The sequence below is a fragment of the Sebastes umbrosus genome, chromosome 10 (genome assembly GCF_015220745.1).
Source record: "Sebastes umbrosus isolate fSebUmb1 chromosome 10, fSebUmb1.pri, whole genome shotgun sequence".
NCBI lineage: Eukaryota > Metazoa > Chordata > Actinopteri > Perciformes > Sebastidae > Sebastes > Sebastes umbrosus.
The window spans coordinates 23,403,391-23,418,337 of NC_051278.1; the positions used below are offsets into that span (position 1 = coordinate 23,403,391).

At 41.2% G+C, this 14,947-nt stretch overlaps 2 protein-coding genes and 2 long non-coding RNA genes across 13 annotated transcripts in view; 1 reads left to right on the forward strand and 3 right to left on the reverse strand.

The window, feature by feature from the left end:
• LOC119495340 (protocadherin-15-like) overlaps positions 1 to 14,947 on the reverse strand; it is a 306,048-nt gene that overhangs the window by 46,427 nt on the left and 244,674 nt on the right. The gene's annotated exons all lie outside the window — the stretch shown is intronic.
• On the reverse strand, positions 1,955 to 2,292 carry LOC119495370. Its single transcript, XR_005208470.1, has 2 exons — positions 2,233 to 2,292; positions 1,955 to 2,146 (listed from the first exon to the last, which is right to left on the reverse strand). It is a non-coding gene; the product is annotated as an uncharacterized LOC119495370 (long non-coding RNA).
• LOC119495346 (kinectin-like) lies at positions 2,640 to 4,704 on the forward strand. The gene is made up of 3 exons (XM_037781730.1): positions 2,640 to 3,859; positions 4,226 to 4,352; positions 4,673 to 4,704. The coding sequence occupies exons 1-3, from the start codon at positions 2,711 to 2,713 to the stop codon at positions 4,687 to 4,689; spliced, it is 1,293 nt and encodes a 430-aa protein (XP_037637658.1). The 5' UTR covers positions 2,640 to 2,710; the 3' UTR covers positions 4,690 to 4,704.
• Positions 4,767 to 5,798, reverse strand: LOC119495365. Its single transcript, XR_005208466.1, has 2 exons — positions 5,257 to 5,798; positions 4,767 to 5,166 (listed from the first exon to the last, which is right to left on the reverse strand). It is a non-coding gene; the product is annotated as an uncharacterized LOC119495365 (long non-coding RNA).

Sequence of the window (14,947 nt, forward strand, 5' to 3'; positions counted from 1 at the left end):
ATGCGAGTAGTTCAACGATTCAAGAAGACCTCTGTATCGAGCTGCTGCTCCTTTGTATTGAGGGGAAGCAGCTGAGCTTGTTTGAGCTCTTAGTGAGGTTGCCCCCCCCGACTACTTTCTTCCTGGGGGGTTTCGGAAACGACCCGCTGGGAGGAGGCACCGCCCTGCATATTATGGAGGAATAAGAATCTTTAAGCTTCTTCGAGAATGCTGGGGTTCTTTCACCAGGAGGGAGCTGGAGGAAGTTGTTGGGGTAAAGCATGTTTGGGTTGCTCTGCTGGTCCACAATTGTGGTTTAAACCCTGACCAGGAAAAGCTGATTAAACATAGAATAGAAAAGGAAAAATGTAGGGCTGTCAAAGTTAATGTGATAATAGCGCGTTTTAACGCTGCTAATTTCTTTAACGCATTAACACAACTTGTGATTTTTAGGTTGTAGAGGGCTCAGTTTTAAAGGTAGAGGGAAGATACTGGTATCATATGAAACTAGAAAACCATGTCATACTAGCGAAGGAGGCTAAATAACGCTCAAAATGTATGTTAAATTTTGGCAAGGAAAAACTGGAATTGCCATTTTCAAAGGGGTCCCTTGACCTTTGACATTGAGATATGTGAATGAAAATGGGTTCTATGGGTACCCACGAGTCTCCCCTTTACAGACATGCCCACTTTATGATAATCACATGCAGTTTTGGGCATATCATAATCAAGTCAGCACACTGACAGCTGTTGTTGCCTGTTGGGCTTGAGTTTGCCCTGTTATGATTTGAGCATATATTGTATGTTAAATGCAGTACCTGTGAGGGTTTCTGGACAATATTTGTCATTGTTTTGTGTTGTTAATTGATTTCTAATAATAAATACATACATACATACATTTGCATAAAACAAGCATTTGTCCACTCCAATGTTGATAAAAGTATTAAATACTCGACAAATCTCCCTTTAAGGTACATTTTGAACAGATACAAAATGTGCGATTAATTGCGATTAACTATGACAATCATGTGATTAATCACGATTCAATATTTCAATCGATTGACAGCCCTAGAAAAAATGCATAAAAACATGGAAGGGCTTGTTTTTGGTGTAAATCCACAACTGTTTTTTTTACTTGCTCATTTATTCATAAATTCATCAATTATTTGGACTATTATGTTCTTTGAGCAAGTTTGAGCAAAGACCTTTTCACCCCAAAACTTCCACACAGATTAATTTATCATTAGATAAAATAATAATATCCAAACAAAACATTTGATAGTTAATGCAGCTTGAATTGTTCTGTGAACAGATTTGAATGTTGTTTTCCCCTGATAAGTGAGACTGTGTAACAGCTATAATGACTATTCTTGACTATCAGCCGTACAAGTGGGTAATCTTATCCAGCAGATATAATTGTCACCACTCTCCACAGGAATTACTGCCGCCATAAATGGCAGGGAACCCCGTCTTGGCGGTGTGTCGGCAGGGGCTGATTTAAGCTGATAATGTCATCTCACTGTGACACCCCTCTTGTGATACTGCAACTGCTTTCTCGTTTCTTCTCTCATCTCTGCATATCAAGTGTGTGTGTGTGTGTGTGAACGCATTTGTGTATGCATGGTGGTATGGCTTCTTTTGCATTTTTCATTTAAAGTTTGACTATTATTCACAGCAGTAGTAGGAAATCGGTGACAGCGTCGTAGGAGTAATGCTCACACCATAATCTGTGACAGTCAGATTCTATTATATAGTCAATGTCAGTGTTATGGGGTATTTTTGGGAGAAGACGCTATCTTGGCAGTTTGAGTTAGAAACACGGACCGGAGGCGATTAGATGCCTCCGGTCCGTGTTTATACTGTAACATGTTATTCAATGCTTTCAGCTCTAGTCTTTGCTGACCCTTCAGTTCCAAAACATTTTACTCCATGAATAATAAAATTGTCCAAAGAACGATAACGTGGACAGCCAAAGTTTCCCTTCAGGGTTGATTGTTATTTTATAGAGCAACTCCCTGTTATATGTTTGCAGTTGTGGCAGGTTTCACAATGATAACTGAACCCATTTCCCAGGATGAAGATGAAGATTGGGAAGACCTTCATTCACACCGAAACAGAGAAGTGGAAGGATATGCAGGTGTTGAGACAATTAATGACACCATCTTCCCTGGAGTAAAACAACACACTCAGTAACCTTTTAGACAGTTGGCAGTCACTATAGAACAGGGTCTGAAATTAACACCCACCACCTACCAAATGCGAGTAAATTGTTGGCAGTGGCGGATAAAATCGTCAGGCGACCCGCCACTTTGGCAGGCAGGGAAAACGCTGGGGATGGGAATAGAGAATTGGTTCACGTTGAGAACCATGAGCCATGGCGGAAAGAAAAAAAAAGTGGAGGAGGAGAGCTAGTCATGAGAATGTGATGACATCACTATGGGATGTCATGAGAATGTGATGTCATCACAGTGTGATGTCATGAGAATGTGATGACATCACAATGGGATGACATGAGAATGTGATGACATCACAATGGGATGACATGAGAATGTGATGACATCAGATTGTGATGTCATGAGAAGTGGCTTTGATGCCTTTAATATGTCAGTTTGCGTTTCATCTCAAAGTTTACCTATAGAGGTGGAAATTTTACAGAAATCACTTGCTGAGCCAAAATTTTTGGAAGCTGCTGACGTTTGGGTTAATTTAACATTAGGTTAACTCAAGCTCAATGGATCAAGTATCATCGTTACCAAGCTCTTTCGAGCAGATGAGCTATGAAAGAAAAGTCCAACAACTGTTGGAAGACCAGCGGAAGGAACTGGAGAACAAGTTTGCTGTGGACCTTGATGCGAAGCAACAAGGCTTGGAGACGCAACAGATTCAACTCCAGACGAGAGTGAGCCGTTTGACTTGGCAAATTATCGACAAGGACGCTGTAATCCATGGTCTCCAGCAGGTGCGGCGCGATAAGGACGCTGTAGTCCCTGGTCTCCGGCAGAAGCAGTCCGATAAGGACGCTGTAATCCATGGTCTCCGGCAGGAGCAGTCCGATAAGGACGCTGTAATCCATGGTCTCCAGCAGGAGCGGCGCGATAAGGACGCTGTAATCCATGGTCTCCGGCAGGAGCAGTCCGATAAGGACGCTGTAATCCATGGTCTCCAGCAGGAGCGGCGCGATAAGGACGCTGTAATCCATGGTCTCCGGCAGGAGCAGTCCGATAAGGACGCTGTAATCCATGGTCTCCAGCAGGAGCGGCGCGATAAGGACGCTGTAATCCTTGGTCTCCACCAGGAGCAGCACGATAAGGACGCTGTAGTCCTTGGTCTCAACCTGGAGAAGGAGAGTCTCAACCTAAAGCTCACAGAGACCAGAACCAACCTGTTGAGGACGGCAGATGTACTCCGACAGAGCGAAGAAGCCTGGCAGGCCAAATACAAGGCTCTGGAGGACAAGTACACAAAGGTCCTTACAGAGAAAGACCAGACCTTGAAGAACAAAGTTGAACAGATGGAGAATGTCAACAAGGACCTGAAGGACAAGGAACGGATCTGGAAGACTAAGGTCAGTCAGTTGCAGGACGTCAACAAAGACCTGATGGAAAGCAAACAGAGACTGAATACCACAGTCCAACACATGGAGGTTGAGAAGAAGCTTCTGGAAGACATCTGCCTGAAAATGAAGAAGAAGATGAGAGGAGTCTTTTCTTGTTGGAGGACTGAGGATCGAGAGACAACATTGCAAAAGATGAAAAGCAAAATGTTGAAAAAGACGAAAAAGGAAGTCACGGAGCATGAAGCTGTGGTGATACAGGAAGAGACGGAGCAGGAAGCTGTGGTGATACAGGAAGAGACGGAGCAGGAAGCTGTGGTGATACAGGAAGCACAGCAGGAAGAGGTACTGGGAGAAAAGGAGGTGGAGAAGAAGAAGAAAAAGAAGACGACTGTGACAATTGATCTCACGTTGGAGAAGAGTAGCTCCCTCCTCCAAACCCTTCACCTCCTTCCTCATCTAGCTGCGGTGAAACAGGAAGAGACGGAGCAGGAAGCTGTGGTGATACAGGAAGAGACGGAGCAGGAAGCTGTGGTGATACAGGAAGCACAGCAGGAAGAGGTACTGGGAGAAAAGGAGGTGGAGAAGAAGAAGAAAAAGAAGACGACTGTGACAATTGATCTCACGTTGGAGAAGAGTAGCTCCCTCCCCCAAACCCTTCACCTCCTTCCTCATCTAGCTGCGGTGAAACAGGAAGAGACGGAGCAGGAAGCTGTGGTGATACAGGAAGCACAGCAGGAAGAGGTACTGGGAGAAAAGGAGGTGGAGAAGAAGAAGAAAAAGAAGACGACTGTGACAATTGATCTCACGTTGGAGAAGAGTAGCTCCCTCCCCCAAACCCTTCACCTCCTTCCTCATCTAGCTGCGGTGAAACAGGAAGAGACGGAGCATGAAGCTGTGGTGATACAGCAAGAGATGGAGCAGGAAGCTGTGGTGTTACAGCAAGAGATGGAGCAGGAAGCTGTGGTGTTACAGCAAGAGATGGAGCATGAAGCTGTGGTGTTACAGCAAGAGATGGAGCATGAAGCTGTGGTGTTACAGCAAGAGATGGAGCATGAAGCTGTGGTGTTACAGCAAGAGATGGAGCATGAAGCTGTGGTGTTACAGCAAGAGATGGAGCATGAAGCTGTGGTGTTACAGCAAGAGATGGAGCATGAAGCTGTGGTGAAACAGGAAGCACAGCAGGAAGAGGTAGTGGGAGAAAAGGAGGTGGAGAAGAAGAAGAAAAAGAAGACGACTGTGACAATTGAGCTCACGTTGGAGAAGAGTAGCTCCCTCTTCCAACCCCCTTCACCTCCCTCCTCATCTACCTCACCTTCCTGTCTCAACCGCCCCCTCACCCCCATCACCCATCATCATTAAGAAAACTTCAATCTATCATATTTCACTAAGGGGTTTCTCCTGGTGTTCAGGTTTCTCCAACAAAATATATATTAAAATAAAACTTAATTAAAAATAAAATAAACAGTCAAATAAAATGTCAATATGTCTGCCTCTCTGAATAAATGTTAATTTGTTAATTTATTAGTAATAATGTTGAGGTTTGGACTGTTGGTCGGCGACGGGAAACTTTACTTCCTATATAGCAGACATCTGCGTCTGAAGATTCACAGTCGATAAACTTCCTGAAAAACCTGGTAAGTAGAGCTGCAACGATCAATCCATCAACAGGAAATTAATCAACAACTATTTTAATAATCGATCATTTTGAGTAATCTTTATACCCCCGCGACAACGTGGTGTCCGTCCTTCCGTCCGTCTATCTGTCCCTCCGTCTTTCAGTCCTTCTTCGTTAAAGGCTTTCACAGTCTCTAAGATTTGTTGGTTCAACCGCTCGAAAGAGCTTGGTAACGATGACACTTGATCCACGGTGCTGTGAATATTGTAGTCACCCTAGTCGATTGTTAACGTTAAACTAATTAACCTAATGTTAAATTAACCAAATGTTAAATTAACTGTGATGACTGGTGGGCAGCACAGTCCTGCATGGCTAAATATTGAAGCTACTAACGTTAATGTAGGTTCCATTAAGTTCCATTATGGTATGTTCAAGCTCTGTTCTGTAAAAATGACTATTGGGCGAAGGTAAATTCAAACTTTCATGATGTGTTCATGATGTGTAGTTTTTTGGTGAGACACTTGAATAAATACAGTTGTTTGAAGGAGATATTTTCACAACAATATATCATAGACAATAGAGAAGGAATCATGACCTGTTTAACTTCCTAACACTATGTCTTAACAGCTTATAATACATGATTGAAATGACTGATGCCAAATTTTTTTTAATCAGAACAAATATTTATTTAAAAATACTTAAATAATTGTTTATTTCCTAATCATTTGAATTATGTTTAATGCAAATAACCACTATAGATGACAGTAACAAAGTACAGTACAGTACTATGTACAGTACCCTCCCACCCCCAAGAGATAAGGCTCTGCTGGAAGCAAGCAACAGTGTAATTCAAAAACTGGAATTTACCACGCATATAATGTTTTTTGTGTAAAATATATCAAACATTGAACGACATCAGGTCTAAAATTGTATTCCTTCATCTAGTGCATAGATTTCATAAGTGGCAGATACAATTTCTGAGTGGCAGACAAAAAAAATACTTGCCTGCCATGGTGGCAGGCAGTGAAATGGTTAATTTCAGACCCGGCTATAGAATATATGTTAACCTCTCTCAAAGTTTCCGAGGCAAACAAAGGTGCAAACAGTACGTTCTTGAAGGACAATAAAGATTTGTCTATCCATCCTGAGTGCAACAGTTGCTATCTCTGGAGACGAACAATCCCCAAGGGCATCTCGAGTTAAGAATTATTCTGGTAAAAATTCGAGCCATTCTCCTGGACAAAGGGTGATATAACACACCATCCTGAGAGGTAGTATTGTTCAGAGTGTGCTGCAGTGAAACTAACTCAATGTGCTCACAAAGCCTTTCACAAAAAATACAGTGCAGTTATTGATGTGTGAATAATGTGTTGTTTGGATATTACTAAATGACTTCTGATCAATTTCCCTCTAGGTGTTGGCCTGTCACGGAGTAATTGTGGTCTCTGTAGCATCCAGGAGCATCAAGCCACCCTGTGCTCTACAGTGATGGGAACCAATTCATTAATGTGGCCTTCACATAAATAGATTACCCGTTTGGCTCAGGTAAAGGCAGACAAAAACACAGCAGAGAGCCCTTGAGCAATGTGAGCACAGTGAGATGCAGCACAGCTCAACATGTGACTCTAAAAAACAATAAATGTGCCATTCATTGGGACAAAGGTTGACACTAAATGTGTGTGCCTTCACTTGTAATTCACTTTTCAGCAATCTGATGTCTGTTCTGGAGATTAACAGCCCAGAGGTGGGAGTGTTTTTGTAAATCGACTACCTACACAACGAGTGAATAATCAAGTGAAAAGTCAAATATTCGGGCTGTCCAGCCCTACCATATTCAACACACACACACACACTAACAACTCTCTTGCTGCTAAGTGGCTGTGGTTGAGATTAATGTGTGTATGATACAGGTTTTTGAGTACAACTGGTGTGTGACTATTCAAGTACCTGCTGTATAGGCCACTGCTTGACATGGTGGATGATGTGAAGGACGAGAAATCATTTCATTGGATTTCTTATCTTCATTTGGTCAACGTATGAAACGGTTATGCAAGAAATCATCATTGTCAGCCCTTTGGTTGATATTGCTTGCTGTATCTGTATATACTTTAAATGTGTCCACCATTTAAAGGGACTGTTTGTAACTTTTTACAAGCATAAATCTACCGGGTCGGGATCCCATGCGCGCTCGCTTGCATATGCGCACTCGCGTGTGGCCGGAGTCTCTGCGTCCTCTGCCTGCTTGCTTTCACTCACACACCGCGTGCGTTCTCACTGTCTCGCTCCACCTCTACACGTGAACGTGCGTTCACTCCACACTGCAGGAGAGGTAGTAGCTCTTCAGAATATCTAGTGAATGTACAGTGGACGTTTGTGCAGAAATAATTGCTGCAGCTCCTCCAGACCAACAGAGGTGTTCCGTGTCTTGTGAAGTGACGGGGCTCCGCAGCGAGAAACGTTATCGTCTCCTACCGGGTGTCTCCCTGCGGGCGCAGTCGGGAGACGATAACGTTTCTCTTCCTGCTTCTAGGATCAGCATTGATTCATGGAGAGACCTTCGTCTGGTCAGCTAACAATACTGCCAAGCAGGTGAAATATAGATTGATATTGTGGTTTTAGCTGACGTGTGTCGCCTCACTGTTTTGAGCGATGCTCGTTCATGTCTATTTAGAGCGAGCACAAGCGTGAGCCCGACGCTGACTTTCGTTGACTTAACGGCCACAGGTGTCGCTGTTAACAAGCCTTTCTGAAAGTTACAAACAGTCCCTTTAAAGGTAGGGTCGGTATTGCTGAGAAACTGGCAAGAATACACTAGATTTTTAAAATGATCCAACCGAAAAATTTAGTCCAGTGTTGCCAACTCTTTTCACATTAAAGTAGCTAGCAGCGCTGGCTCCGAAAGTTGTTAAATCTAGCAAGAAAGTCGCTTGCTGTCGGTATGTAATGAGAATTTCAACAAATATAACAAAAAAGGTATTTGAAGAACCCTAGTTTTGATGGGAAGGCCAGGTAAAGTCGGCCTCATGTGTAGCATGTCTGAAGCCTGAAGCAGGGTTTTCTGCTCAAACCATTCTTGGCAGTTATTGCAGCCAGAAAAACAAATTTGGGCCTCAGTGTGGAGCCTGAGTGAAGCTGAGGTGGAAGCAACTATCAATCACTCCAGAGTTTTATAGGTTGAAAGACCCTCCAATCAAAGGCAAAAATGCACCCACAATACTTCTTTCTGAGTCTTGCTGTGTTGATAATCACTTTCAAAATCCCCACCAGACCATATGCAAATTGTGACATAAGTCATTGAAACCCCAAACTCACCTAAGAAATGCAAAAACATTTTCGTATTGCTATCCTACATCTCTCTTACCTTTTGTCTGTGAGATTTGGTCGTACGAGTCATTCCCAGCCCAATTCGCCAAACTCACTTAACTGCACAAACTTAAATTGCTATTTCCAATCTGATTAACACCACCTGTTCATGAGGAGGTTTGCATTCATGAGATTTGATCATTAGCATACTCAATGACTCCAAATTGCTATATAGGGTGAATGGAGTGGAACAAGCCAGCCATTCACAAGAGCCATTCCCAAGAGTAAAAATAAGAACTTCACACCTTCAGCAGACAAAATACATGTAGTGAAGAGATTGACATGAAGTAAGATGCTCATGTGGCTTTCTAAAGCAAAGCAGTCCATGTCGGAAGGAAGTCAAGGGGATGTGACAATCACCGAGATAGATGACAGAATATTATACAATAGGTAATGTTAGACTGTCAGGTGCAATAGAGGATGTTGTTTCCCTAGACAGGCTTGCAAAACCTGAGGTGGCTGTCAGAGTGAGATTATTTCCCTAGCAGTTACTGAACTGTTGTTGCCATGCCAAAAGATGCCGGTAAAACCATTAAATCCACAATCAAAGAAAAACAAAACATAAAATAAACGATGTGGTAAATTGGCAAGCCATGCCGCACTTCACGCAGATATGGCGAATGGAGCGTCAATTCCACATTACGTTTTATTTCAGTTATTTACTTTCATTTAAGTTGATTTCTGTAACACAATTGATCTTTCGGAGGTTGTAGCAGGCTCAGTTTTAAAGCTAAAAAAACGGAGGAATCCATTAGTACCTCTGACCTCAAGATATATGAATGTAACTGGGTTCTATGGGTACCCACGAGTCTCTCCTTTACAGACATGCCCATTTTATGATAATCACATGCAGTTTGGGGCAATACCATGCAGTTTGTTGCATGCAGTATAAATATGTTATCGCCTATTATAAAAATGGTGTATTTGAATATTTCTGCATACTGGGTTAGGGTTTTGGTACCAAATCACAGCATGGCTTTTTCTCATAGTCAAGTCAGCACACTGACAGCTGTTGTTGAATGTTGGTCTTGAGTCTGCCATGTTATGATTTGAGCATATTTTTTATGCTAAATGCAGTACCGTTGAGGGTTTCTGGACAATATCTGTCATTGCTCTGTGTTGTTAATTGATTTTCAATAACACATATATACATAAATTTGCATAAAGCAAGTGTATTTGTCCACTCCAATGTTGATAAGAGTATCAAATACTTGACAAAATCTCTCTTTAATCTCTCTTTATTTGAACAAATAAAAAATGTGCGAATAATTTTTTCGATTAATCGCGATTAACTATGACAATCATGCGATTAATCACGATTAAATATTTTAATGGATTGACAGCCCTAGTTATACGTCAGATAAATGTTTTTTTGTGGAGAAAAGGTGGACTGTGTTCGTTCCTAAAAGAAAATTTGAAAAGAGAAAATAGTGAAGATTTGTGACAAATTCTCTCATATGTGCCCCTTAAGATCAAATCTATTTGTACAAATAGTTCTTGCATGAGGGCCAATGACTTTCTGCAGAGATTCTGAGCATTTTCACAAATATTCAAAAAACACTATGTTTTTCTCGGAGCCTTCAGCTTTGATGGTTGCAGCTTTGGTAAATCTCAGGTCTGGAGCACTGGGGCTGGATAACCTGTGCTGACCTATTCATAGGTTTTTTTCGTACTGTACTTTGAGTGAGTGGGGTATGAAGTCCTGTGAGGAGCTAGCAGCGGGCTGCATGGTGTGATTGCCAAGAAGAGGCAGAGCTGACATGTTATCACTTCCCTACAAAGTGGCTCTGCCTGAGGGTTGTAAGCTGCTGAGAAATGCCAAGGGGGTGTGAAGGTATATGAAGTGTGCAGATTAGTATTAAGGTGTATCCACCTGTACACTGAAAAGATGACAGAAAGGTTAGACTGATAGGTGGATAGGTAGACAGATAGAAAGAGCAGAGTGAAGGAAAAACAGACAGAAATATGAACTGTATGCACATAAAATGCCTTTGAGGAAGGACGATCTAAACAGCTACTTGAGCACAAGCACTCATCGCAAATAATATCTGATAATTAAATGGGGGTGGGGGGTTACGAGCTGGCTGATATACTGAGACTTGGAGATAGCAGAGAAGGTAAATAAGTTGTGTATTCAAGAGTCAAGTAGTGGGCGAATTCAAAAAGTCAATTATGCATAATGCAATACCATGTACTACTGAGCAGGGCCAAAGACACTTTTCATTCCTTTCATATTCAGATGAGCAAAAATCCCATCCAGAGAGAGAGAGAGCGAGAGAGATAAAGAGAAGGGGAAGATGCTGACATGTCTACAGGCAGCAGCAGCACAGAGCCCCGGTGTCAACATGAGAGAGGGTGAATGACACGCCACTGAGAAGCGCAGGCGGCACACAGGTGTCAGCGAGCACTCTGCCCCAGGGCCAATGGCGGAGTGATGCTTACGAGACAAGGCAGAGGCGTATAAACCTTGTCGTGCGCCACAGGGGCCTCTGTTACCGTGTCGACTGTCTTTCTACCTCGCCTTCCCTCTCTGTTCCTGCATTGCATCACCGAGTGAACAAGCGGCGATGGACACGCGGGGAGATAGAAGGAGAGTGACCTCGCTGTGTAATAAAGTCAATGTTTTTCTTGCGGATGTGCAGATGCAGTGCTGAATAAAGGTCTTGAACAACAACAAAAGCAGACACAAGTCATTTAACTGTAATGTGCAGACTAACAAAAGCATCATAAACAGCGTGCGGATGCCCGTAAATATGTACTCACGAATGTGTCCGCCTGACTACCGATGGTGGTATTACGCGGCACATTTCGTTCGGCAAGTATGATTCAGCCTAATTCGATGACCACTGAGGTGGATGTGTGCTTGAGAGTTTGTTAGTTAGCTGTTATGTCACCCTGGTGTTAACTTGTTTGTTCCTGCCTGGAAGCAAATTGGGAGAGTGACAAACAGAGAGTCCTCTGATGTGAAATAAATTACACACAGGGAATGCATTTCAGCTCCTCCTCGAACATAAGCAGACAAAAAGGGAAAAACATTGCTGTGAGTCCAGAGCTCATGTTCTCTATTAAAACCAAAATGTTAAGTGATTTTGACAGCCAAGGCAAAGTCAGCTCAGTCACACAGCATGATTTACATAGGAAACAGCCTTTTAACCTGAATCTTATTATGGGTTTTCAACATTCATTAGCTTATCTAACATTCAAAATGTGGCTCAATACTTAACCCTCTGAGACCCACAATAGACCTGTTTTTGTCTTTTTTTTGGGGGGGACAGGGGGTTTTTAGGGGGAGATAGCAGGTCAGCAGTAGATGTCACATAGAAGTGGTGTACATCATCTGAAAGCTGGAAACCTGAAGATTAATTGGAGATGCAGCACTGTGTGTCAAGTTGTTCTGGTCATAAATCAGAAATAAACATGAATGAATGAATAAATTATTTAAAGAAAATTGTGAAAGTGTATAAGGGCTTAGAACATTATGATTGAAGTATATGATGGCCATTCCATGCTTTATTATGTCTCATACATTGTTGAAGCACTTTTTGGATTGATACCATTTGTTACACAGATTTGGTGCTAAATTTAACCATTTTTTACCACTCGAGAATTGATAAAAAAGCATCAATAATCCCTCCAAAATACCACATTAAGTTACCAGGACCTTGACAAACACCATAGAAAAAGCCATGCTGTGATTTGGTTTCAAAAACTTTTGACATTTGGAGATTTCTGCCAGAATTGCATTTTTCGGCGATTAGATGGCGAGCACTTCTATTATTGAAACTGCTCAAAAACCCCCTTATTGTCAATCTAACTAGGAAAGCCATCCATCCTCTGAATGCTCTAAGTCTGTAGTTTGTTGTTGTAAAGTTTCATGAGGCTGTGATTAACCTAGAGGGTTACAATGAAATGGCTACTATGGCAACTAACATCATCACACATGAATACAATTGGGCTCATTGGAGCCAGTCTTGGAATTTATGTAATTCCAAGACTGTTTATGGACCTCAGTATGCAGAAATATTCAAATACACCATTTTTATGATAGGTGAAAATAACACATTTATGCCGCATGCAAAAAACTGCATGGTATTGCCCAAAACTTCGTGTCATTATCATAAAGTGGGCATGTCCGTATAGGGGAGACTTGTGGGTACCCATAGAAGCCATTTTCAGACACATATCTGTCAGAGGTCAAGGGACCCCTTTGAAAATGACCTGGTTAGTTTTTCCAAGCTAGCATGACACGGTTGGTACTGGTGGATTCCTCTGAAAGACGGTAAGTCAATTGGGATCGCCCGCATTTAATCACGATATCCCAGTTCCAGATTTTGAGAACTGTATTGTATTGTAACAATCTAAGCTAGCACCTGTGAATACTGTATTATGTGTACAGCAAAAATCTAAATCTACTCTTAGAAATATTGCTTTCATACCATCCAACTGAATCCTTAAAATACTTATGTGCCAAATGTCATTCCCTACCTAATGTGTTTCCACCCCCCCCCCACATCGCAGTCCATTAAAATCAAAGTTCACGCTGAGATAAAGCGTGCACCACCCCTCATTTAATGTAATATTACCACAGAGTTTGAGCTTTGGTGTGTTATTGACTGAAGAGTGAACTTTAAAGATCATAAGTTATGTTTGGCAAGAGGAGAAAGGGAGAAAGGTAAACGGGAAACAAAGATAAAAAGAGCTATTACGATATGCTGACGCCATTTAAGATATTCAAAAGGTTTTGGAAAATAGTGCAGGGTCAAACAGCACAATTCTATTCTATTGGAAAACTATTTCTTTTGTCAAGAGTCAATTCTCTAACTAGAATACACAATAGACTACTGCCATTGTGGATAAAAAAGAAACATCCAACTGTGAACGCAGCATCCACAATGGCACAGCGGCATAAAGGTTACTGCATTTGTGTTGCCTGTCAGAAAGTACAATTGCATTAACACTTCATAAAGGATGCAGGGAGCACACATCCTCCACAAAAGCTCTGTGCTGCCCACTACAATACAAAACAGCTATTGAAATGAAAAAATGTACATTATAATATAGTGTAGAGTGTGATGGCAGATGAAGGTCTTTCTGCATTCTGGTGTGATGTATGGAAAGCTCTTTATGTATTTGTTGATGTACATCATCAGAGTGCAAGTCTTGTATATGTACAGTACGTACGAGGCTATTTTTAACCAAAGAATAGTTCTAATTAAATCTGTTAAAGTGAAGTCTGTGAATTATCCAGAGAAACAAGGACGTTGTTTAACTTGTTTTCAAATGTATCGTGGTAGTGACAGAAATCTAAAGGCAGATATCTCAACTCAAAACCATGGCACATAAAACCTAAAAACATAATACCTGCATGGCCAGATACCGATAGGGATAAGTGACAACATTTTTTGAGTGCTTCAGGTGAACTTGTCTTTTTGCATAAAAAATGCTCAGGAGCAAAAACATGGCAGGTTATGAAGATTTATTATATACTGTATATGCATTTATGGATATGTATGTGCATATGCTTTCAACAACAATGAAGAATACTGCATTTTACTACTTATTTTCCTTAGATCAAATCCTTGATGGTAAACCATTTTCAGTAAGTAATATCGCTGCTGAGCCTCCTCCTCCTTCTTCTTCTTTTTCTACTTCTTCTTCTCTTGATTATTATTGAATTATCTTGGTCTTCTTGCACCTTAGCATTTATTGTGGTTACTCTCTCTAAAGTGTTAGCTAAAAAGCTATATAAAATATTGCTTACACCATCATTGTCATGTACGGTTTAGTGACATTGACATAGGTTTACTGTTAGATATTTGATGTTTAGATTGTAATCGTAATAAATGTTTGCACATTGATTGCCAATATAAACATTCTATCTTAATCCAAGGACAGTGCAATAGTAAAAGTCAGTATCCACATTGTCATTAACAATCTATTACAGAAGACAGAGAAGGCCAACTCAAGTACATATACTCTCTATAAATGACTAATGACAAGTCTATGAAAAAGAGTTTAAAGGTGCTATCGATAACATTGATAACATTCAGCCACTAGATGCTGCATTCTCCCTCCCCTGTTCCATTGCATTTACTTCACAACAAGTCGTTGCCAGACACTTACTGTCAAACTAAGCCATTCATCCATTTTTTTCCGCACTAACTGACGACCCAGAGATACCACATGATACCAACGTCATTATACTATTGGCTCACAAGCCTCGTTAGAATTGGGAACCAAATGTCAGATATCTTCCACAAAGATAAACAAAACATTAATTTTGGACCCATCAAAAAGTTTAACATGATTCATTCACAATCCTAATAATTTTTTTCAGGAAAAGCCATACTTTCATTTGGCACCTTTCTAAAGGCTCTGTGGATGAATTATTTTAAAAAAAATTGTCTACATAAAAAAAGTTATCAATAAGAACG